This window comes from Fundulus heteroclitus, chromosome 19 (genome assembly GCF_011125445.2).
Source record: "Fundulus heteroclitus isolate FHET01 chromosome 19, MU-UCD_Fhet_4.1, whole genome shotgun sequence".
Classification (NCBI taxonomy): domain Eukaryota; kingdom Metazoa; phylum Chordata; class Actinopteri; order Cyprinodontiformes; family Fundulidae; genus Fundulus; species Fundulus heteroclitus.
In genome coordinates, this window is record NC_046379.1 from 21829324 (window position 1) to 21854935 (window position 25612).

Here is a 25612-nt window from a genome sequence, read left to right on the forward strand (position 1 = left end):
CCTGTTTACTACTGGTGGGTTGTACCTGAAGTCCTTCACTGTGTTTCCAACTTCATGCTCATTACATCTGAAACTTGACCCGACTGCTCACCTGGACTCGGCTTCATCCTCTGACAGTCTGCTCAACCTTCAGGATGGACACCTGCGTGTCCGGCTTGTTGGGGTTTTATTCTTTAAATGACGCACATTTGCATCTCACGTTGATCTTTTCACTTTTAAAAGGTCTTGAAGTGTTACTATGCAAGTGTAACACACTAACTGGAAGCGTTACTATGGAAACCAAGTCCCCGTTTCCCAGCAGATGGATTATTATTCTGCAACACTTGCAGTATATCTGACATCCATACTAAGTTTTTTTTTTTTGGTGGGTGAAATCAGTAGGTGACAAACCCGTTGTGCATATTCTCAATCACTAGGGGGAGCTCTTGCTTTATGAAAGGCTTCTAAGTTGCACAGCAACGGGTGACTTAACCCGCAATGCACAGTCGGTAATTAGTGTATTGATCTCTAAAGCTTTCCAGGACAATAGCTTTATTTAGATTGACTGAAAAACAGTGATGAGGATTAGCCTTAACCCTTTTCTACATTTATTTATATATATATATATATATATATATATATATATATATATATATATATATATATATATATATATATATATATATATATAAAAAGAAAGACAGACATCAGATGGGAGAAGATTAGATTCCAGGATCTGTTTTTGTTGAGGATGCTGCAGCTTGTAGAGCTAAATGGAACATGCTGCAAGTACTTTAGAAATTCCCAGAGTTTTTTTTTTTTTTAGACTTTTAAAGTAACCAAAAACGCTTTGCACAACACTGGGTCCTGTCGAGTCAGACAATATATCTTCAATGTTCAGATATACATATGTGCATATGCAGGCAGGGTTACTACAGCGTCTAGGGGGCGTTTCTGTTGCACGTCCAGAGAAGTGTGGGGAAAATAAGTTTGTTTTTAGACAATATTTTACTTGTGAAAAGTCAAGTCCAACCTCACTAACCAGATAGAATCTGTTTCTACATGGTAAATAGCGTCCTAGTGAGTGGACTTGCAGATCACTCATGCACTTTATAGCTACATTTATGCAATTTCACTAATGAGCAAACATTCATACACAGATATTTAGGGTGGTAAGCATCTTGGGGTTAACTTTCCTTGCCCAGGGGCACAATGACGTGATAGGAGGAAACTGGTATTGATCCCACCATGTTGTGATTGCAAGACAACTACCCACTGCACCACACCACAGCTGCCTTGTAATGCCAGGTGAAAGTATTCACCTCATCTGCCCTTCTATCTTTTTTTCTTTTCTTTTTTTACTCCAACCTGTAATTCAAATCTTATGTGACGGAGCTGCACAGAATAGTGAGAAAAATATTTTTAAAAAGAGAACTTAAAAAAAGCCCTGAAACTTAGCATGTGCGTATGTAACCCGTCCGCTTTGCTATGAAGTCCCAGAAAAGTTCTGACACAACCAATTACCTTCAAAAGGCAGTCATTGGTAAAGTGAAGTCCATCTGTGTGCAATCTGTCACATGATCAGTATAAACACTCGTTTTCTGAAAGGTCCCAGAGGCTGCAGCACCACTAAGCTAGAGGCATCACACCATGAACACCAGGAGAGAGCTGCCACCCAAATCTCGGACCGGGCAAGGAGGAAGAGAGAACAGTTCTGCCTGCTGAAGTTTTCAGACACGTCCTGTTTGTCGTTTGCTTTACAGCGAGAAATAAAATCTTCAAGGCTTCAGGCATGTTCTGTAAATGAAATGGTGCAAACTCCCAAGCAATCCATTTTAATTCTAGGTTATGAGGCAACAAACATGAAAAACAAATACTTTTGCAAGGCACTACAGGTTTAAAAAAAAAAAAAAGTGATAGACAAACAAGTCATGCCAGGTGTGATGCTAATCCGGTTTAACTGCTTCGTTAAAGGTGTCAAGTTTAAGCTCATTAATTTTTTGAACAAACAAGTAGCCCTTGTTTAAGGACAACTTTTGCACATGATGTGTAGACCTCTAAAAATTCTAGTAAAGGAGTCATTGCAGATGTTCTGAAGAACATCACGCCTTGGTTAAAAAGTTGCTGAGTATTTTCTCTGGCTGAAAAATGCCGCTCAGCTGAAATTATAAGTGCTTGGGAACAACATGAAATGTGTGAAGGAGAACTGAAATAACTTCCTGTGGATCAAAATTTTAAGTCAGGAGAAATACTCAGCCTATGATCAACTCCAGGGTGAACATAGAAGCAATTAGACATTTACATATAGTCAGGCAATCAGCAAGAAGTCCTCCTTATAGTATGTTGTTTAACAAAAAAAAAAAAAAAAAAAAAAACTTCCTAAAGATGTCACAGTTTGCCAAGGAACACTTTGAAATCTTGGTTCCAGACCAAGAGTTGTGTTGTGGGGTGACATCAGATATGCTGCTACTGGAAGAACAACCTTCAAAATTCAGAGGAGCTTTGGGATGCTGTCCAGTCTTCCCGGGCTGAAATGCCTGTTGGTCGACTCCATGTAGCACAGCAGCATCTCTCAGCCACGGTGGTTATACAACTAAATGTTAGTTCAGTTATTGTCAGGAAATCTTAAAGCATTTTCTCCAAGTCATGGAGAAAATATTTGGGTTTTATTAAGAAAAAATGCTGACTACTTGTTTTCATATCCCAATATTCAGTTTTCTTTCATTTCTGCAGAATGTTAAATAAATAGTCTAGATTTATTTTATTTTTTTTTTAAATAGAGTGTGATGCGTTCCCAGTGTTTTTGCATGGGTGGAGGTAAAAACTGCTATAAAGACTTTGAGCTGTACTCACACAAACATTATTTTGGACAAAAATTGTACATTTAAATGATGTCGTTTATCTTTGATGACCCACATCACAACTTGACTTTAATCTTTTCGCCACATATATTTTGGATTTCGAGTTTCTGACTTGGAACCCACACACTCATTTGAAAATCCCCCCCCCAAAAAAGGAAAGACATTTTGCAGCTTGTTTGAACTCAAGTCCACTAAATCAGGGGTTTTGAACTGTCCCAGTAGTTTAACGATGCACTGGAACAACCTTTTCTATTTTTTCTTCTTTAATTTAAAAAGTAAATGAACTGGTTGCAACACAAATGAGTACATCTGTGAAAAGAAACAATAAAAGAGTGGGCCAACGGTGGTTGTATTATGTGGACTGCAGTCTGTCAGGAAGCTCTGTAGTAAAGATGATAGTCTTTCATCCTGCTGTGACACTTCAGACGTGTTTACTTTGAGCATCTCTCACTTTGCACCATCAGTAATTTGAAGCAGAGAAGCTCACGCTGAATCCTCTTTGGGATATGTTGAAATGCAAACAGACTGCGTAATTAGGTGGACGGGTAACAAACAAGCTCAACCTAAGACAAACCTTAAGACATCTGAACAGATTTATTTATTTATTTATTTATGCAAACAAAATGGGGGGCTTTAGTTATATTTCTATATATTTCTATACCTGGACATAGGCATGGTTGGCAGAAAAATGCTCAGGGTGCGATAACCTTGAGTGGAAATGCAGCGACATCACAGTATCAACACAATTTTTTTTTAAATTCTATCATCTTATTACTTTTACTTTAAAGAAGTAAAAGTAAACCTATCCAACATATTGATTCTAAGAGCTGATCCAATCTCTTAATATAACGTACTTACAGTGTTGCATGTTTTTTTTTTATGTTTTGGTTTCTTTACAACCAGGAATTATAATGGATTGTTTAAGAGTCTGCACAGTTTCATTTACAGAACATCCCTACAACTTTGAAGATGTATTTTTCTATTGTTGTTATTACGTTGAAGCAAACTACAATCAGGACAAAATAAGAGAGAACTTCAGTTGTGCTCTGACTTTTTTCACACAAAAAGGCAGCACTTTGTATAGCCAGCCGATTCGGCACTTACAGCTGCAAGCCTCTTTGGATCAGTCTCTAAGAGCTTGCCACATGTTGCCACTGGCATCTTTGCCCATTCCTTCAGTCAAAGCTGCTCCAGCTTCTTCGTGTCAGATGCTTTTCACTGTGAACGGCGACCATCAAGTCTAACCACAGATCCTCAATTGGAATTAGATTTGGACTTTGACTAGACCGTTCCAATAAAATAAAATGTTCCCCCTGTAAACCAGTCGAGTGTTGCTTTAGCAGTGTGTTTCGGGTCATTGTCCTGCTGGAAGGTGAACCTCCGTCCCAGTCCCAAATCACACAGGTTCTACCCGAGAATATCCCTGTATTTAGCACCATCCACTTTCCCCTCGACTTGGATCATTTTCCCAGTTCCTGCTGCTGAAAAACATACCGACACAGCATGATCCTGCAACCCCCAATGCTTCACTGTGGGGATGGTGTTCTTGGGATGATTGTGGCTAATTGTGGTCCCATGGTCTCTGTTATGGAGCTCCACAACGCCTTCAGGGTTGGTCTCTCTGCTGCCTCTCTGATTAATGCCCTCCTTGCCTGGTCTGTGAGTTTTGGTTGTCAGCTGTCTCTCAGAAAGTTTGTTGTGGTACCAAGAGATTTCCATTTGATGAGGATCATGACATCAAAGATTTAGATTATTATTATTATTTTTTTTGTAACCCCACACTGACTTGTACTACTCAACAAATTTGTCCCCGACTTGTTTGGAGAGCTCCTTGGTCTTCATGGTGCTCTTGCTTTGTGCTGCTGCAGCCTCTGTAGCCTTTCAGAACAGGTGTGTTAGACATAGATTGCACACAGGTGGGCTTTGTTTTCACTAAATATGTGACTTGTAAGGTAATGTAATTGGTTGCACAAGAGCTTTTTAGGGTCCTCGTAACAAAAGGGGTGTCGACATATGCACATATGCTCTTTCCTTTTATTTGACTAAGACAATTTTGTCCAGATCCATCACAAAATATAACATTATAAAAACATTTATATTACAGGTTGGAATGTAACAAAATAGAGAAAAAGCCAAGAAGGGTGACTACTTCAGCAATATATATTGATACATTTATTTTGATGAATAAAACAAAGTCAAAGTAAAGAACAGCTGAATGTAGTGTTGAGATTTTTAGGCGTACAGTTCTGTTCCAGCATAAACAAGTATAACAAGCTGATTTTTACCTGCTAGCTAGCGTGTAGTTAGCCGTCTACCTACTTGAAGACTGCTAACTAGAGTTTTAAAACAGTGTTACCTTTACAAAAGCAATGGATGGCACGCCTTAAAGGAGCTACAAGGAAGATATTTACTGTAAAGTCAACCTAAATCATTCTCATTTGTCACCCGGGATGGAAGTAACATTCCCTATAAGTAGCCGGTCCTCTCCATCAACAATGTCTTATTCACGTTTTTCGCTTTTCTAACCTAGAGGTATACGGTCCGGAACAACTTCAATTCAGAGTGTAGCCCGTGTTTACTTCCTGGTTCCAGATCCAATCATATGGGAGTTCCCAGGGTTTCCAAAACAGAGTGCACAATTTGATTTTTTATCTTGGAAAAAGAGCAGCAGCCTGCTAACATGGAAGCCAGTAAGAGAAGCAGACCAGAAATAGAACAGAATACAACATCATATACTTGTCCTGTGGAAGTTGACTGACCGTGCACAGTAACAGGTGTGGGAGGGGCTGCACAGCATCAAACAGTCCCTACCTTTAATAAAAGTACTGTGGTTTTACAGTATCACAGAATACATGAAAATTGAAAACAAAAATGTATTACATAAACATATTGCTTACATCCACACATGCTTTGTGCTTTCTGAATGCGGACCCTTGACTTGTCCCTCGCTGCTCTACGTGCACGACTGAACAATCCCACGCGGGATCGTAATTCAACCACATCTGGAGACATTTATCTGCTTTAGTGCATCCGTCTCTAATCAAGGAACATACCAAGGCCACACAAATGTGGACTTGCTGGGTTTTCAAAAGGGATGGGTTGGGGGTAAACAATTGTCAATGTACTTTATGACCTGATCAGGTCCCGTCCCAGCCAGACCAGTCAATGAGGGACATGTCGAATCCTATTTGGAATTCTGATAAATAATTACTTTTTCTGTTTGCAGCTCAGAAACACATTCACTATTCGTCTTTGCTTTTGTGTCCTTGTTTCAAGTTCAGCTGCAGAGCAATCACAGTCTTAACCAGGTATAAGACAAAATAAATACCCTTTAAAGTATACTTGCACCCAGATTTAAGCTGACTAAATACGTCGCCTTAAGTGAATCCGCCGAGTATTGTTTATAGACAGCTTACACGAGATTTGGACTCAGTTTCAGTGTGGCACAGCTGAGGAAAAGCCTGAAACTGAGGTGAGGGATGTTTTTAGTATATAGTGGCTCCATTTAAGAAAACTACCAGGAGACTATCTACCTGTTTATATATGCACGCCTCAGACAGATGTTGAATAATTCATGCACAGAGGCGGACAACATGCAGCTGTATTTGGGTTATGGGGGTGGGGTGCATGGGCTTTTTCCCTGCCAGAATGTGCACAGCCCAAATTATAGGCATTACTTTGCAGGAAGAGCAAAAGTAGGCCACTTTGCATAAAGGATCTAACAGAGAAGCAAAATAAAATGGGATGGATGGAGCTGCAGAGAGGTTCCCTTCAAGATGGCCTACATGATCTGAGCTGGAAGTAATCGTTCAGAATGTTCATTTGTTGTTTGTTTTTGAACGAGAACAAATTCCCCCATAAGCTACGTTTTGTTGAAATGGGGGATCAAATGTCCCGTTCTCCTTCATTTTCTTAACTGTCGTTCTCCCCTTAAGAATGCAAATGAAATAGTTGCAAACAGTTTCTCTGAATCAATTCTCATCTTGCAGAGAGGGAATTGATCCTCGCTGGAGGATCTGCGCCGCACGGCTTGTCAACACATGTTAGAAGCAGCATGGTGCACCTCGTGGAAGCAGTGTGCAACAACAATGCACTTACAACTTTATCCACCTCCCCCGGGGGTACAGGCCAAATACAGCAGGATGCTTCCTCTGCACAGGAGTCTGCACACAGGTGCAGAAACAGAGGGATCAAAGGTGGCAGACAGTGATGTATTAAACTAAAGGTAACTTGGCTCTATGCCCTGGGTGGCATGGTTTAAGGAGAGGTGAAATAACATAAAAAAAGAAAAGAAAAAGGTTGCTAGTTGTAGCCTGAAGGACTTTGCATATCTCTGTATTCTCACTGTGGGAAGGGGAGCGCCCTCTGCTGTGGACACTGTACGAAGAATTTATTTAAAAGTTCTTTTAAAAGTGTTTAAACTGCCTTTGACCAACCCTAGTGAAGAATTAACCGCATCCAATTGCGTTGCATATTCAGACTTGTCAGGTGTCGACTGAATAATTATGTAATTAATGTGAACTCTTTTAAGGAACTTTGAGATTTGTAAAGCACTATAATTGGGTATTTACAATGGTTTCTTGGCAAAACAGTATTCTGATTGGTCAAAGCTGGATTGAGTTATTTGACAGTAATTGTGGTTAGGTTAAAGCCCTGCGGGGCTTCTCTGTGTGGAACAAAAACTGGAGATTTGTGTTCCCAGAAATATTTTTTAAACTAATACATCCTTCAGTCCAGATCAGCAAACGTCAGAGTTTTCTTCTGTTTGCATCTGTTTTAAATGACTGGATGTTTGACAAGCAGGGTATGTATGAGATGCAAAAGCAAATTTACTAGCCCACCTCAGATGAGGTGTGCATTTTGTCGCATTTGTTATTATGGCCCAGCCCCTGGCAGCATTTTAGGCATAGGCTGCTTGCAAAATGTCGGCAACTGCCGTCGGACTTCTGTTTTGGCTGAAGAGTCCTTACTAATTAGACATTTTGGGATGCAGCCATATAACAGCATGTACTCTACATCTCATTCTTTGGTTTCATTGTATCCTAATGACTATTACTTCACCAGCTAAAGGTCTGACATAGTTACTATAAGATTTTATATATATATATATATATAGAGAGAGAGATTTTTTGAGGAGGTTTCTAGAAAGCCCAAAGACAATATGAAAGTCAGACATACTTAACTCTCATTTGCACAAGGCCTGCACACCTTGAACTGTAGCTAACCATCAGTAGGTCATAGTTTTCATGTGTTAAAGAAACTTGTTTGGGTAGAGCAATGAAACTGGCTCTAGCCCTTGAGACCACATCCTGCTAAATGTGGCCCTGGTCACGCATTTGGTTCTGTGTTTGTTGGGAGCCGAAGGGGCAGAGTTAATGTAAGATCCACCGCTGCTAGCTGTCAGGTGGTTTATGGCTCTCAAGTTTTAAATGTAACACTCCATCCACTTGCCATTTGGGCTCTAATGGACTCTAATGAAAAATGACTCCGCTGTTCCAGCGGTCCATCAGGACGGCCCTTCTTCCTTTCTCTTCTCTGCGCTTATCCGTCAGGCAGCATCTTTTAAGCAGATCCTAAACTTGGCACGTTTTGCCTGTCAGGTTAATTGTCAATACACAGACCCCAACAGTTGCACCGCCAAGGAGGAATTTTAAAATAACAGAAGTTTTAAAATACCATCTGATTTAAAAACAACAAAATTCAGTGTTTTTAACATTTAATCAAAATGTCGGGATGTTAGAATTAAAGATAATTACTAACTAGCTCTTTGCATGTTCTTTTTTTGATTATTTATTCATATTATTGGATTTTGATTAGATTGTATTGTATTTATTATTTTTGTCATATGTAGCTACTTTGTTCGCTTGTGCCTTAGGCTGGCTGTGGATAAGACACCTGTTTTAATGCATGATAACTGCTAATAACGGCCATTTAATGACTTGAATAGCAAGGTATCGCCATGAGATTCAACTTAAGTTTTTATTTGGGCATTAATCACACGAATCTGTTGAACAAAATAACAAACAACGCGTAATTACAGCACAGTTGATCAACTTTTAACGAGCGTTTAATGACTTCTACCCACTCTCGGTTGTGGCCCCTCAGGTCCCCGGAGGGAGCGCGGCCCTGCGCGGCCATAGGCCCCGCCCGCTCTGGAGGAGAAGCGAGTGCTGGATGGAGAGAGAAAGAGAGAGGAAGGGGGAGAGATGGAGAGGGTTACTTACACCAAACCAGGGCTTCAGTGAGTGATGCTGCCGCCATAGATGGAGGTTGCACAGAACCATGTTGGGAATATTGCTGTGACTGAACCGGCGGCTCCCCGCTCGCACCTGGTCTCTGCGTGACGCACAAGTTACCGGAGTCACGTTGGAGCGGAGCCAGCGGCGGTGGAGGGATCACCAAGTTCGGATGCAATGAGAGAGTCCGAGAGAGGATGCTCGCGTCTCGCAGTTCTTCTTGCGCTTTAAATTTGGACGGAAAATAAGGTGAAGGTGCTCGATCGCCTGCGTGTGACGTGACACGGTCAGATTTTGGTCTGGCGTGCGTCAGCCTAAGATATCTACAAAAAAAAAATATGTATGGATGTTGTCCCGTTTTTGCTGAGTAGCAAGGATATTACCGGTAGAATCAAAATCCCTGGATGAATCTGGGAGACTGAACCGAATCTGGCCCAAGTGGCGCATCCACCGCTCTGATTGCGCGTAATGGGAGAAAAGTTTCGGACGCGCTCCCAGCATCCCGCCGCTAGTAAATAACATGTGAATCCCGCTTCTTCCGAGCGCACTCGACGAAGTTTCCAAGTGAATTTGCATGCATCCATCATGACTTGAAACACCCTCGGCGTGATCGGGACTCGAATCCAACTAGCCAACGACCCCTGCACCGCCAAAGACGCGCAGACGGACACTAATGATCTAGACAAAGAGGATTTCGCAGCAACGCAGTGAAAGAAGCCCGATCTGCTTTATAAGAGAGAGGTTCCGTTCGGATTGCTGTGATGCTTTGCCAGATTGGACAGAGGTGTGTGATGGAGCTGGTGCTGCTGACCGTCCTGTCCTGGGTGTCCGTGTGGGCGGAGGAGAAGATCATATTTGACAGACACGCTGTTTACTGGAACAGCTCCAATCCCAAGTGAGTTTTCCTTAAAGTTTGGCCTGGGGGTGCGTGCGTGCGTGTGTGTTTGTGTGTGTGCGTGCGTGCATGCATGTGTGCGCGTGTTTTCAGGGCTACTTGCCTGCCAAGCATGTCTGAAAATAAAACCTTACCAGTGGGCAACTGTGTGCGGAAACGTGGAAGAAACTGCACAGGGTTCCCACTGTTTGACATATGCTGTCTGACCTCTTCTGTCTGTTTACATTTGATCCTTCTTCACTAGTTTTGTGTTTTGGCTTAAAACGCAAGATTTACGTTTTAACACACACACACACACACACACACACACACACACACACACACACACACACACACACACACACACACACACACACACACACACACACACACACACACAGCAGCACACTCAGATACTGGATGTTCTGTGTGGCACAAGGGGCTTCTTTTGTTTTAAACAATGAGGGCACGCTGCCTCCTCTTCTGAGATTTGCTCCCTCTCTTTCTGTCTCTCAGTTTCTCACATGAAGAAAGCTTTTACCTCTTCTCAACTGGTTTCAGGGTCTGCACACTCAGCCTCATGCATTACACACACACAAAAACCATGCAAACACATTTTGCCATCTCTCTCTCTCTCTCTCTCTCTCTCTCTCTCTCTTTCTCTCTCTCTCCCCCCTCTCTCTCTCTCATTGACATGGCGCAGGAGCACACTGGGTCTATCTGACTAATGCTTTGTGACAGCCTCTTTTTCTCCTTTTCTAGCACCCTGTCTTCCTTCGGTGCTCGTTTGTACCTTCTTCCTCCCCGTTAGCTAAATAAACAGGCGTGTGCCAGTTAGCGGTATCAAGGTATATCAAGGTTTTCTAAAGTTCCAATTTCAAAATTTCCCGTCATACTTTCCCCAAAGCCTAAGTCTGTATAATGAAGGCCTAATTCTATGGTGATCTTTTTTTTTTTTTTCTCAGCTGTATGGGTAAGGCAATGATACCCCGCCCCCACCTGTTGCTGCCAACTGATCCCCCCGTTTTCATTGTTTTGTTACAAGCATCAATTAATGTAAAAACCTTTCTGTATTTATTTGTATCAGGTAATTAGCAATTAAAAGTTACTGCAAAAGTCAAATATTTTGCTTAAATCTACCACTCCCTCTTGTTCTTTTTATCTTCTTCTCTCCCCCAGTTGAATAAATTCAAAGAATGCCTGCATTGAGGTAATCTGCGTTGAGGTAAAGCAAGGTTTTCGCAAGTTAACATCCTGCTCCCCCAGCTAAAAATCCTTATGATCAGATGCTGGAATGAGTGACAGAAGTCTTCTTTGGCTGCATGGAGACTGAAGGCAGCGCTCCCCCTACCCTCACCTGTTGCTGCACACTGTTGGCCAGCTGGCTGAAGGGATGCAATGTTTTTCCCTGTCAGCCATGGTTTTATCTTGTTTACAAGAAAACAAAGCACATTCAAAAGCACCAATATGGTATTTTGGTGGAATTTTAAGGAATTCCAAATATGCATTGTGATTTCTCTATGTAGAAAAAAAATTATTACCATTTGTATATATATATATAATAAAAAAAACTAATCTTTTTGGTCAGGACAATTCTATAAATACGCGACTCATAACTCCCAATGTATCATAGATGGTATAAGAAAAATTAGGAGTTTTGTTTTGTTAAAAGCATCATAGTAAAAGCTACATTTTCTAACTATTATCTCTTGTGTCGGACTTCGAAGGTGGGCACTTTAAAACTAACACCAGTTCTGACAGATGTAGATATTTGCCCAACTCAGTGTATCAAAATCAAAATAATAAAAAGTAAATGTTGCAACATTATTATAGGGATAATAATTTATATGGTGCATTGTTGTAGCCACACAAAATATAATGGCTGCTTTTTTCCTTCTAAGTGAAATAAATTAAATCACCAAATAAACGTTTTCCATGTAAATCCAATGAAACTGTGGTATTTATTTCTCAAGGTTATCATGCTGTGAGAATCTCATACCGGCCCATGCCTCCATAAACAGTGGAAGCACCCCCCCCCCCTCTCTCTCTCTTGCTTACAGCTGAGTTAGTCTAAACCTAAAGGGCCCTGACTCTCCCTGCATCACCCAAACACACCCCGCGCTAACGCAGGCATGTCTCTGAATGCATCACGGTTCCACAGAAAGCTCCTCAAATATTTAATAGGCAAGGGGGAACATTTTCTCTTTGTCTCAGAGTCTCTTTCTGTCTTTCTATTTGTCTGTCTGTGCTCCTACTCTTTTACCATACACACACACACACACACACACGCACAAATGCACAGAAACACACTGAAACGCCTACGCTTTGCAAACGTCACTGGGTAAATTTAAGCTATATAGAGGGTTGCTGGGGGCGCTGTTATTCCATCAGGGACTACGGAGAAGCAGAAGCAAAAATAAGGGGGTACATCAAAAATGCATTGGTGCTAAAGCAGAGAGTCTAGGCGATGGAGAAGTGCAGAGGTTCGTTCTCTATTAGGCCATGGCACTGTCACTGCTCATGCTTTGCCTTTCTCTGCATTTACACACACACACACACACACACACTGAACCACGGAGCTTCTCCTAGAACGGTCATCTGCTTTCATATTCACTTGCTTTTTATTGACATGGTTCTTCCGTGTTTATTTGTATCAGTATACCTGTCCTTAAAAAGAAAGGAATTTTGTCAGGCAGTATAAGATGTGAATAATTCCTCAGTCTTTAATAATGAGTCATTTTTGTTTAATGGAAAAAAAAAAAAAAACATCTTCTCCTGATCTTCTCATAAAATTCCTTGCAAAAAGGATCAGTACTTCCTGGATGTTACATCCACAAACCTCAATGAGCTTTTTTAGGATTTTGTAGACGGATCCCAAAGTATGATATTATTGAAAAAGAGAATGAAAAAGATACACTGTAGGGCCACTTTTGGCAGTAGTAACAGTTGCATGTCTTTACCGGTTTCGCCCATTCCTTTTTGCTAAATACCGCTCACTCATTCAGATTGAATGGGGAGCATCTGTGACCACCAGTTTTATAAATTCGCTCAGAGATGCAGTTGGATCTGTCTGGACTTTGACTGGGACATTGTGAGATGAACTTTCATTGATCTAAATTCTTCTGTTGTTGTTGTTTCGCTGGAAAGCGGACCTCTGCACTGGTTTGTCTTGCAGCCTGTAACAGGTTCTCCTCTGGGATTGCCCTGCCTTTTTTCTCATCAACTCTGACCAGCTTCTCTGTCCCTGCAGAAAAAGAACGCATCCCCACAGCATGATGCTGCCACTACTATGTTCTAAGGTGCGCATGGTTAAGGGCGCTGAGGATGACGCTCGGTGTCCGTTCTGGTCTCGTTTGACCGGAGCAAATTCTCCCTTTTCCACATGTGGGCTTAAAATTAATGAGAAGCGTCCGATTTGAAGCAGCTTTCTCAGGCAGTGAAAAGATTCAAAGTGCCGTAAAATAGAAAATGGCTGCGTGAATTCATCGACACAGGACCAGCTCACAGTGTGCATTGTCTCCTCACGCGTGCATCAAATCAAATGCGCTCGCTGACTCCCAAAAAGTTCAAGAGGATTTATTTTCTCAGAAGATCACAAGCGCAGAGTTGGAACCTGTTGTCCAGTAACGTCCTAATTATCCAGTGTTGTGCAGCTTTATGTCTCTATTCGTGTTCCTTTGAGGTCTCATTTTACTTCTAGTTTTAATTAGGCTTATCTGTATCTGTAGTTTTAAAGGTTAACCTCTTAGATGCTCTATCAGCAACAAGGCCTTTGAATTAACGTTTGGCTAGGAGGCAAATCTACAACCTCCCTCCCCCCATCCCCCGGTTAAATATAAAGTCAATAAATGGGGGTGCGCTGTTCCACACCTGAGACTTTTCCTCACTTCACTCGTAATAAATAAGTGAGCCATGCATTAGCATACGTGCATTATGTTGCTGTGAATGCTATTGCCACAAAGTAAACAGGAGACAGAAATACTTAGTGATCAGTTATTAGCTTTGCAAATGTAGGAGCTAAACAGACACATATCCCCTTTCAGGAATCAGAAGAACACTGGTTTTCATTTTTATTTATTTATTTTTGTGTCCTGTCTGGCAATGTGGTAATAAGAATTGTTGCCTTAATGCCAGGAAGAGCCCAACAGATTTTATTCCCACAAGTGGAGCATTATCGCTTTCGCCATAGTGCTCTGTTTGATTTATGTATGTAAATAGTTTTATCGTGTGGGGAATAATTCATGTTTATGTGGACACCACATTGCTAAAGTAGAAGAGGAGAGAGAAATGAGAAGAAGAAAAAAAAAAGAAATGGAGAAAAGGTGAAAGAAAGAGGAGACAGTAGAGAGAGATTGACAAAAGAACATTGGTTTTACTGAGGCCTGAAGCTGGAAGCACACTGTGCATACATCCTGTCTACTGGATATTTAATATGAAAACGGCACAAAATATTAGGGAATGTATCAATTTAAGAGCAAAGTTGAATATTTTTCATTGAAGGTTCAGGAGGTTGCATCTGGGCTTCAGAGAATAAAGCAGGCGTTATCCGGCCCTTTCTTTTTAAATATACACAGCAACCCTTTGTAATTGATGTTGAAGGTTTTGATATGTTTCAATAGAATATCTAATGCAAACTCATTACGTTTGTACAGCCAGACAAGCAGACAAGGGGTCTTGCCAAAGTATTCACAACCCTTGTTCACATTTTTTCCACATTTCAACCACCAACGTCAGTGTATGTAACAGGGATTTTATGGCGTAGACTGATAATACTTAATAATTTGCCATGCATTTGTATGCACCCAGAGTTACCTAGTTAGTAAATAGAGTCCCCTGTCTGTGATTTAATCTCAGTGTAATTACAGCCATTCTGGCAAGGCCTCAGAGGTTTGCCGGAGAATATTAGAGAACAAACTGCTTCGAGTAGACCAAGGAACACAGCAGATGGGCCAGGGAGATGGTGGAGAGGTTTAAAGCCGAGGTAGGTGACAATATATCAAGCTTTGGACATCTCCTGGAGCCCAGCTCAATCCATCATCTCAGCGTGGAAAGAATACAACTCAAATACGTCTTTTAAAACTGACGAGGCGTAAAAAAAAAAAAGGGAGCATTATTAATTGGCGAAGCTGTCAAGGGGAACATGGTAACTCTTCAGGAGCTCCACAGTTCAGGTGAAAGAATATGGTCACTGGACAAGTGTTATAGTTCAATCAGTTATTGATGGAAGAGTGGCGAGAATAACATCCTGAGAAGCCCTGTTTGCAGTAAACCATAAGCCACTCAAACACGTGGCATAAGGTGGTCTAGTCAGAATGTGACCTACAACGATATATGTGTGTTAAAAAAAACTACCCGCACATTACCCTGGGGTCATCATCAATATGGTGAGAGGTGTTGGTGACAGCATTGGGCTGTGAATACTTTCAGAGTGGGCTCTAGTTTCGGGTCTAATGCGCTGGTCTCTGCTTTCCCCCCAAGGCTAGAGGTTCAAAGTTGGGGTCTCCCCCTATTGCACATGTTAATTAAACTTAGCCTGGGTTAATAAAACAGGATTCAACCTTCTTAACCGTCCGCTATTTAATGTACCAGCAACGTGAGCTATCTACATTACTTCATGATAAAACCAGGTTAATATTCTCCGGGATAGACGGATATCTCAGAAGACTTGGAACCAACCACTTGTCTTAGTGCAAAGAACAAGAAGACATCCGAGGAACTATTTACGGCACATTTTTACCAATGCAAAGTTTTTGCTTTTCTTATGTCTTAGCGGACCGCGTCTCCCGTCCAATCCCGTCATTTCTAAGCGACCGGATTAGTGCCCGTGTGTTTTCCTGCTCTTTACGCCGCGCTGATTCTCCCCCAGCCCCCTTTCGATTAATGCATGTCCGCTTCCTCTCTGTTTACTCCAGCCTCTCCTGCCCTACTTTTCTCCTCAGTGCCTCGGCAGCATTAATAACCATCAATTTTCAAAATCCGTTAATTGTTTTCCTAAACCTTCCCGCTAATTGTGTGCCCGTCCGGTCTATGCGGGAGCACATTGATCTCGACAAGATTAACCTGGATAAGTCAAGATAAATAAATAACTTCAACTAATGTCCCTTGTTGAGTGAGTGTGTGTGGGTGGGTGGGTGGGGGGGAGTCTAGCAACAAATTGGCCAAACCCCTTTCAATCCAGAGCCCTGACTCTCAGCAGGCCTATCTCCAGGTCTCACTGGATAAGAGAAAATGCATGAGATAATCCAATTCAAACAGCTCCGGCTACTTTTGGTCGTGGCGGGGGTGCAGCACTCTCTCTCTTTCTCTCTCTCTCTCTCTCTCTCTCTCTCTCTCTCTCTCTCACACACACACACACACACACACACATGCTATGTGTTGTCCATCCTCTTGTTGTGAGGTGATACGCAGTGCTGTGCAGTGACAAAGTGGCATAACGTTATTAACATAACATTATCACAACAATGCTGCGACATCAGCCCGCGATCTGGAAATCTCTCGGACCGCGATGAAAGGCAGCTCCAGCCAACCTGCAGGCAGGAATAAATGTGGAACACACACATAGATGCAGCCGGATTTGGGTCAGTCGCAACCATTACGGGCTGTCTGTTGCATAGTACAAGGTTATGCGGGCCCCGTTTTTTTTTTATTTTTATGCATTCACTCGCTGTTGTTGCACACGTTCGTATGCACACACGTTTGTTCCCTTTTCATTTAAATCCTCGCTGTCCCTCTTCCTAGCTGCCACACACAAATACAGAGCCTCCCTGTTATGTGCTCCAAGGCCCATATTATAAAGCTAGCAGGTGAGGGGGGCTTTGTTCACCCCAAGCAGCTAATGTGCTCAGAGCAATAGGCTCTCATCCACGCACAGCCGCGCGCACTCTTGGACGCACGAATACACGGGCCGAAACGGTCCAGAAGGAGCACCTTATCTAATCCCGGGGTTTATCCTTCAAAAGACTTTCTTTCCCTCTTCTGCTTTGTTCCTCTTCCTCTCTGTGTGTCTTTGAGGAACTCCGTGTCAGTGAGAAGCGCTGATGGTGGATGACACTTTGTTTCTATGGGACAGAATCCATCTCCTTGGAGATGTTCCCTGCACACACAAACACCCAAACACATGCACCCACGCAAGCCTTTGAGGAGGAAGTGTTTCATGTGCCGAGCACAGCTTTTTTTTTCTTTCTTTTTTTTTTTTTGTTTTTTAAAGATTTTTCCGCTCACAGAAAGTTTTCACACGTGTCCAAATTCACATCCAAGTCCCTGCGCACTGATTCCCACCTTTACGTCCTTCCTGTCTCTCTGCTTCACCTGGGCATACAGGACTACCAGAATGTGGTCACACTACTGTGAGTGTTCCCACATCTTTTAAAATTTAAGTCTTTTTCTACAATTGGATTGGAGATTTTTTCTCTCAGGTAGGTAGGTAGGTAGGTAGGTAGATAGATAGATAGATAGATAGATAGATAGATAGATAGATAGATAGATAGATAGATAGATAGATAGATAGATAGATAGATAGATAGATAGATAGATAGATAGATAGATAGATAGATAGATAGATAGATAGATAGATAGATAGATAGATAGATAGATAGATAGATAGATAGATAGATAGATAGATAGATAGATAGATAGATAGATAGATAGATAGATAGATAGATAGATAGCATTATGTTGCCACCACCATGCTTCACAGTAGGAATTATGTTGTATGTTATGTTATGTTGTATGGCAGCCTTGCCTCTGTCAGTCTGCTCCAGGGCAGCTGTGGCTACTTACATAGCTCACCACCGTCAGGGTGTGAATGTGTGTGTGTGAATGACTGAGACTGTAGTTTAAAGCCCTTTGGAGGTCGTCAAGACTAGTTAAAAGCGCTATACAATTACAAGCCATATGTTAGCCAGGTGTATGAGATGTGCCAGGTTGTCTCGCCTGATCTTAGATTTGTCGAGTCAGGCTAAATGGATTTAATTTATTTAGCACTTTTTTTTAGCCATACTGCAGATTTTACACAAGAGCCCCGTTCGCACTCACTGTCGAGCACAAGTGCACGCACACCGATGCATGGTTGGTACCCTCCCACAGATTCAGGCCATGACACAATCCAGTCAAGGAAAGGCATTTCCTCGGATTTCTGTGCTTGGTTACTGTTCTGATATGAACAGCAAATGTGAAACTCTATAGACAACTAACTAAAAACTCACTTGCTAAAATATCCCAAGGATGATGACTGGAAATCAGTTCTGAGCATCATAGCACAGGGTGTGATTACTCATGTACCCGTTTTGTTTCGATGTTTAGTTTTTGTATTATTTACAAAACTGTCTGAAAACCAGTCTTCGCTTTCTCTTCATGGGTTGCTTTATGGATTAAAAAAACAACAACAACAGAATGCTGTACTCGCATTGGCTTTAGAATAAGTCTGAGAGGTAAACTTGCAGAGAAAGTGAAGGATGTTTTCTGGTGGCACTAGGCGTGGGGTGATACGTTACTCCTCCGCCCACCCACACACAACCAGACACCCACACCACAACCATTTGCATCCAATTTCCATTTAGACTTGTACTCCCTCCTGCACAGTTACTGACAGTTTGTCAGACTCAAGCTCGTCCCCCGGGTTAAATCCATCTCCTGCTGCCTCGATCGCCACTACTCACTCTACCTCTCTTTACCTCTGAGTTTTCTTTTATTTACCCCTCCCTTTCTTTACTTTTGTGCCTATCCAGCCTTCATCTTTACGGTCTCTCTCATCTCCCGCTGTCTTGCATCACGACTTGTCTCCCTCCCGCCCCTCCATCGCTCATGCAATCTGGATGTAGGGGGAGTTTTTATGTGCAACTTCACATTACCCTGCGCTGTCCACGTAGCCTCGGGCAAGCTCACATAAAGCAGCGCTACATTAGGTTACATGTTTCTGCCGTGACCCACATTGGGTTTCATCCGCACGGCCACGAGCGTGTTTGCTTTAAGATGACAGGCTCTGCGGTGGTTTATGTTGAAAGACACCAGTGTCAGGAGTTAATGCAGTATCCATATCCCCTCGGCTCTAGCTAAACTGATACTTAGAGTAATTAACATCGAGGCTCCCACCTTGCAAATGATTTCTCGGAGCTCAGCAGGGAGAGACGCGGTTACATAACGAGTTCTAGTCTGGCGGATCTTAGTCATCAGCACATTCAATGCGCTGATTGGCAGGAGGAGGTCATCTTAATATGCAGGGCCATTAGAGTGGAAAAGTAGGTCTGCTGATTTTTAATGCGCCGTCCAGGCAGTAAGACGTTTCAGCATCAATTTGTGATTTTTGGTGTTGAGCCTATTGAATGAGAACCGTATCTGGCAGCACTCTCAGCTGAGGTTGTGGCTTCCTGACGACGCTTTGTGAACTCGTTCATTCGAGAACGTTAAAACTCCATAAATGGCGATAATCGGCCTTGACAACTCATCACAAGGCTTTGAGAAACCCAAAAATAGTTCTCATTAACGGCAAAGATTCAATGATACAAAACCCGGCACAGATTTTGGGCTTCACTTACAATACCTTAGTAAGAAGCTTGGTTTCAGGTTTGCATGTGTGATTAGACAGTGTTGTCTGTACCGTATTGCACTGCGAATGGGAATACAATATTTCAACATTTCAGAATAAAAGGGGAAAAAATCTAATTGTGATTATAACAGGGCCTTGCTAAAGTAATTTGAAGCTTTTCATATTTTGTTCCAGGATTGTCTTTTATTTCAGTTCATCTGTTATCTTACTGACAATGACTAGCTTTCCAGTCGCGGGTGCAAAACAGGAACTAAATGTAACATTTTCTTTAAATGAGTGTATTTGTCCTTGATTTGAGCAGCCAAGTTTAAGTGGAGCAGCCAATAGAATAAGATTTTGGCACTTAAACTAGGAACAACTCATCTCCATCATCTTATTTCAAGTGCAGCATATCTAATTATTATTATTATTATTAGGAGTTAAAATATTCATTCCGTTGGCAGATAATCTTATTTACATGCTCAAATCAAGAGCACATACACTAATTTCAAGAAAATCTTCCTTACTTTTAGTTCCCCTTTTTCCTACTGGATCATGATGCTGCCCTCATGTTTCATAGTGGAGAAGGTGTGTTCAGGGTGGTAGACAGTGTTGGTTTTCCTCCACACATAGTGTTTGGCATCCACGCTAAATTAGGACTAAGTTAAGCTTTCAGTCATCTGACCATATCACATTCTTCCTCCTGTTTGCTGTGGCTGCTGCATGGCTTGAGCTGTGGCTCTCTGCAGCTCCTCCAGAGAAACTCTGGTCTTCTTGGCTGCTTCACAGATTAATGCTCTCCATGCCTACTGTTTCACTTTTGATGGATGAAAATGTATGTTTGTGCAACTAACTATGTGACTTCTGGGGGCAATCTCTGTCTGTCTAATCAGATATTGCATATTGCTAATGTCTGTTTATCACCATTTTAAAGCGTCTGCAGAAGCAGTAACAGCATTCACAGAAGTTAATAAGGTGATCAATGCTAAGTGTAAGAACATCGCTCTTTCTGCAGTTTTCTTGTCTGGAATTTTCAGATCCATCTGTCTGAAGTGCGACGTAGGAAGGACAACAGCCATAATGTGAGGCATGTCCTTAGTAATGCGGATATTTTGTGTCAATAATCTACATACAAATGTTATGAGGACAAAAAAAAATGTTTTCAGAAATTGTACTTTTTTTAAACACAACTGGAGGTTTGGGAAAAAAAATAATGTCTTCATCTAATTCACTTGTGGTGTGTTTTGCTTTGTTTACTGACACTTTCTTTTTGTACTCAGAAGCTGAAAAGTCCCAATTTTGAAAAGTAAACTGGAATAACTCCTAGAATTTACATGTGACGTGGAAAATCAAAGGTTCCTCATCCATCCTGACATCAAAATCCAATATGGCCACCACAAGTATAAAAAGTAGAGAAGGCTGGAGTGATCGCTTGGTAATCTGCTTTTCCCATGCAATTGAATCCTTCACACATAACGGGTTGTCCAGCAGTGGTTAGAAAACACACTACAGGGTTTTTAATGTACATAAAAAATATTATTATCAACTCTTTACTGCACATTTTAATTTATCAGGTCCTACTCAGTAAATGCACGCATAAAGCAAGCTGTTTACTATTAAAATCTGGTTGTGCTGGATTGCTTCTGAGCTAAACAGAATGCTGCAAGAGAATGCACAGGAAACCAGAGCTTTTTCATAAATTTCTGTACATTGTTAAAGATTAGCCATGACATTAATGATGGTAATAACTGAATTAATGTCAACGATGTCAAACAAACACAGCTACAAATATTATTTACGTAAATACCTACTGGCCTGCCATGGGAAATATCTGTTTCTTATGGAGATTATTAGGTTTTCCAAATGGATACAAAAAAATATGTTTATCTATTACAAGTTCTCCAGTGTATTGTTGACCTTCGTGGCTTTTGTTGCTCATGGAACATGGAAGATTCATGGGGGAAGCTACTTGGAGTGTATTGTTCTATATATTGTTTTACAAGTGGAAATCACCCAAGATGGTTGCCAAGCTTCCCAGGAGCGACTGTTTTGCAAAGTTCATCACCAAGGTCAGACCACAGAAAACTCAGAGGAAATATATAAAACCCAAGAGCTGCATTTTAGACACCATTGACCTCAATTAGCATGTTAAATATTGAATTTCTGCCAGCTTTTGTGAATTGGAACAACCTAAAGAGGAGAGTAAAAATTCCCTTTTAACAAGGTAAAAAAAAAATAATTAGAAAGACCATAAGAAAAACTGTTTGAGTGAATCTCAGTTTGTACTTTAATAACAGTCAAAGTTTAATTGAAATCCAAAATTAGTTTTTTTTTTTTTTAGTCAAGACCAAGGAGCTTTTACCAACATTACTATGCATGAAGCCTTAAAAGGATCTTTTTGAACTTTTGAAGTGAGATTTTGTTAAAAAAGAAAAAAAAAACTGTTGAAATATTACTTGCAGTAGATACCCTTCTTAGCATCCTCTTAGTGTAAATCCAGATCATTTTGATCAGGAGGTCGAGAGGCTACTCCGAGAGGGGCCAAAGTGGACTTTTACTGTCTTAAAACAAGTCCAGTCTCAGAAAAGAAATAGTGGGCGCTACATTATGAATAGGTAAACCATCATCTTGTTCGCATAGGACGGTTATTTACACATAAGGTATTAGACCGTTCTATGGGAAATGTGATTTTTTTTTATTTTATTTAGATATTTGATTTGATTCTAAAACTTTGAGAAAACTGGCTCTCAAAGACTGATGTTCAACAACCATTATTCAGAGCAAAAACAGATGCAAAAAGCATCATTATAGCAGTGGTTTAAAGGTGCATAGTGCAAGTTTTGGAGTTAAATGTTATTTCTTTTCTTTCCCATACATGCACTTACAATTGCCCATAAAATGAGTTTTCCTCTATTTACAGCAGTTGCCTCTAAAGGCTCCATTAGTTCGTTCATGAGAGAGTGATTCAGGTCATATCCTCTAGGCGTGGGTGTTACCTCTTGCGCGATCGTGTTCACCTGGCTACTTTGTTGAGTCTCCGCTATAATTGATGCGTTAGCGAGAGAACACGGGCTAACAACAATATTTCCAGCTTTCTTACATTACTAAATTAAATACCTGTGCAGTTGCAGCAGCAGAAGCTTTTCCTTTACTCCCATGCACGTTCATAACACTGGTGTCATTTCAACTTATCGCCAGAGGGGGCAGAGGTCTGCAGAAATCCTGGCACTTACGCTGTGCTGCTTTAAATGAAAGTTATTTACATATTCTTAGTTACATTAGTTTACACAGGACCCTCATTGGTGGCTCACCTGCCTTCTATCTGCATTTCCTTTGAGGCTAATCTTCGTCTTCCTTGTAAATAACCAGTCAAATGTGAGTGTCATAACGTTTTAAAGATTCATAAAACAGCTTTCAGACATACTGCTATGGCATTTTTGAGTCTCAAGTTTGTTAAAGATGGTCCGGTTTGGGTTTGGCTACTCTCGATATAACCAAGCTCGGCTTCACTGTCCGGGACAAACTAAACTGGTTTCATAATAAATAAAGAAACAAAGTGAGTTATCTACGGCAGGAAGCTTTTACTTATTTATGAACTTTTAAAAGAAACCCACTTCAAATATTTGCAACTATCCCTTTAACCCTGGTTCTTGACTCTATAATTTATGTGAAAAAAAAGTGATGCTCCTCTCTGTTGTACTCATTTAGCCTGGTTAAACACAGGTGTGGCTGATCATATTAAGGATGAATGCGTTCATTCAGGTGTTGTGGAGCCAGACCTGGTTCTCAAGCTGGCTCGCTGAACAGCGTCGTTAAAGTGATTAATTACACCTGTGCTTTACCCACAGCGCAGAGCCAGAGAGTTTGCGAGAAAGCAAACTGTTGTGTGTCAAGTGTCGAGCTGCTAAGAGCGGAGACCCTGTTTATTACTGTTTTATGCCACCTGAGAGTTGTGTTTAATTACTGGCTGGCTTCATTTTGTTGTCCTTGTGCCTGTCTTGAAACTATTTTTTAATTACTTTCAGATGGGGAAAAGCACTATGAAAGCTCAGTCGTTATTATGAACAGTGCCTTGCAAAAGTAGTTATTATATTTATATTATATTCCGTACCGTTCACTCCACACCACTAAATATAATCCAGTGCCACCAGTTACCATGTTTTATTTCCGTTTAGTTTTTTGATTTGTTTGCAGCATGAGTTAAAAGAAAAAAATAAATAAAGCAAAAACAAAATTTAGACATACACAACAAAATGTTTGAAAAAGAGTAGGTAGAAGTAAAGGCGTATTCCTCCCCTCCCTGTTTTGAATACGTCACTTTCCTATATAATTTTTTATTCCAAACAACATAAACACCTCAAATTTCCAATTTCAATATTACACAGAAAAGATGTGTATTAATAACAACCGATATTTAAACGCCATGTGCCAGAAAACTAACTTTCCAACCCATCTGGATTTTTATATCTCCTCAAAATATCATTTTTATATCATTACATTTTGTATTCAGCTCCTCTGACTTGATACATTGTAGAAATGTATTTCACTGTGATTGACGTGGCGCCAACTATAAGGACGCCATAAGTGTAGCCCAGGCGGCTGTAACCCCACAAACAAAAGTCTTGTATCGGTGGTGATGGTGAAGCTCACAGTGATAAATTAGGCATTTTGCCTTATCTACCAACTTTAAAGCAAAAAACAAAACAAAATAAAAACAAAAAACATGGGAAACAAATTTCCAAACAAGTTGTGAATCATGTCAGTATACTGATTTTAAGGTAACTACGGACAAATCAATGTTAAAGCCCAAGTTAAAATGCCAACTTAAAATATATGTTATAGTAACTTAAAATACTTACTGCAGACTGCCGTAGATGTTTTCATGCTGCCATCAAGCATTCCATGGCAACAATTAACAGTAACATTCTGTATTAGCAGTGGGAATTTTACTTTACATAAAAAAACTATTTGTGCAATATCTGAGTCCTAGTTACTGATCATAGCTGACAACATAAAACTCAGGCAACCAGAAGTTGCAATGTACAGATATCCAGAACACATAAAATACTGCAGACCTAGACTTAAGCATTAGCCTTTAATTTAACCATTGACCATACAATGTGTCTGAACAAAAATTTTGTTGCCTTATTCCTACGAACATAAACAACCTCTAAACATTTGCGTGTCTGAATTGTACTTTCCTTACTAACAACGTTTAATTATTTTTACCAGTGTTTTTTTTTTTAAACAAAATCACTCTGATCAGAATGGGTTCGTAATCTAACATCCTGGAATCTTGTCGGAGGGAAAGAGGGCGCAGCTTCTGTGGGTAAGGGGTATTTCACTTAGGGGAAAATTGAGATCGCTGATTGGTCAGTTACTGCCAAGCATCCAAGATCGATTGACAGGTGGCGTCATGTCAATTACAGCTTCAAGTGTTTGGGGATATGTCTTGACTAGCAGTTAGAAGCACAACTTTGCTTGTTCTTCTTTGTAAATAGCCCAAGCTCTGTAAAATTGCATAGAAAATGTCTTCAAACATCCATTTTAAGGAAAAATTCCCCATTTAATTTCGGTCTTGGAGTTTGACTTAGCCATTTTAACACCTGCATTATTTTCACACCTTCTTATCGCATCTGTGACTGTAGGTTTAGGTTGTGGTTTTTCTAGAAGATAAACCTCCGTTGCAGTCCCAGGTGTTTTGCAGCCTCTGACATTCCCTCTTCCAGCAATCTATCTTCCAGGCTCTGACCTGCTGAAGAAATGTATCCCACAGCATGATGCTTTCACCCCCATGTTTTATGCTGTTAATGGTCAAGTTGATGGGTTAGTGTTATTTCTCCTCTTTACAGAATGTTTTTCAGAAAGTTTCATTTTTGGTCTCCTCTGACCAGAGCACCTTCTTCCACTTGTTTCCGGTGCTCTATACATGGCTTGTGGCGAACTTCAAAGATGACTCTTTGTAACTAATTGCTGCGAATACAGAAAGACCTAAGATTTATGTGGTGCATAGCTAGTGAGTTTCCCGTCCACAGATTCTTCCACCTGAGAAGAATTGATCAAAGAGCTGCTTCGTTGATCAATGCTCTCCTTGCCTGGTCTGTTATTCGAGTTGGACGTCCATGTCTTTGTAGGTTTG

General features: G+C 40.9%; 1 protein-coding gene across 2 annotated transcripts in view; it reads left to right on the forward strand.

The window, feature by feature from the left end:
• The first annotated feature begins 9000 nt into the window (after positions 1-9000).
• Positions 9001-25612, forward strand: part of efna2a (ephrin-A2a) — a 140846-nt gene continuing 124234 nt past the window's right edge. Inside the window, exon 1 of one of the 2 annotated variants that reach the window (XM_012875749.3) lies at positions 9001-9971. In XM_012875749.3, the coding sequence (XP_012731203.1) occupies positions 9838-9971 (134 nt within the window). In that variant the 5' untranslated portion in view covers positions 9001-9837. The remainder of the gene's footprint in view (positions 9972-25612) is intronic. The other variant, XM_012875751.3, reaches the window with a different exon arrangement.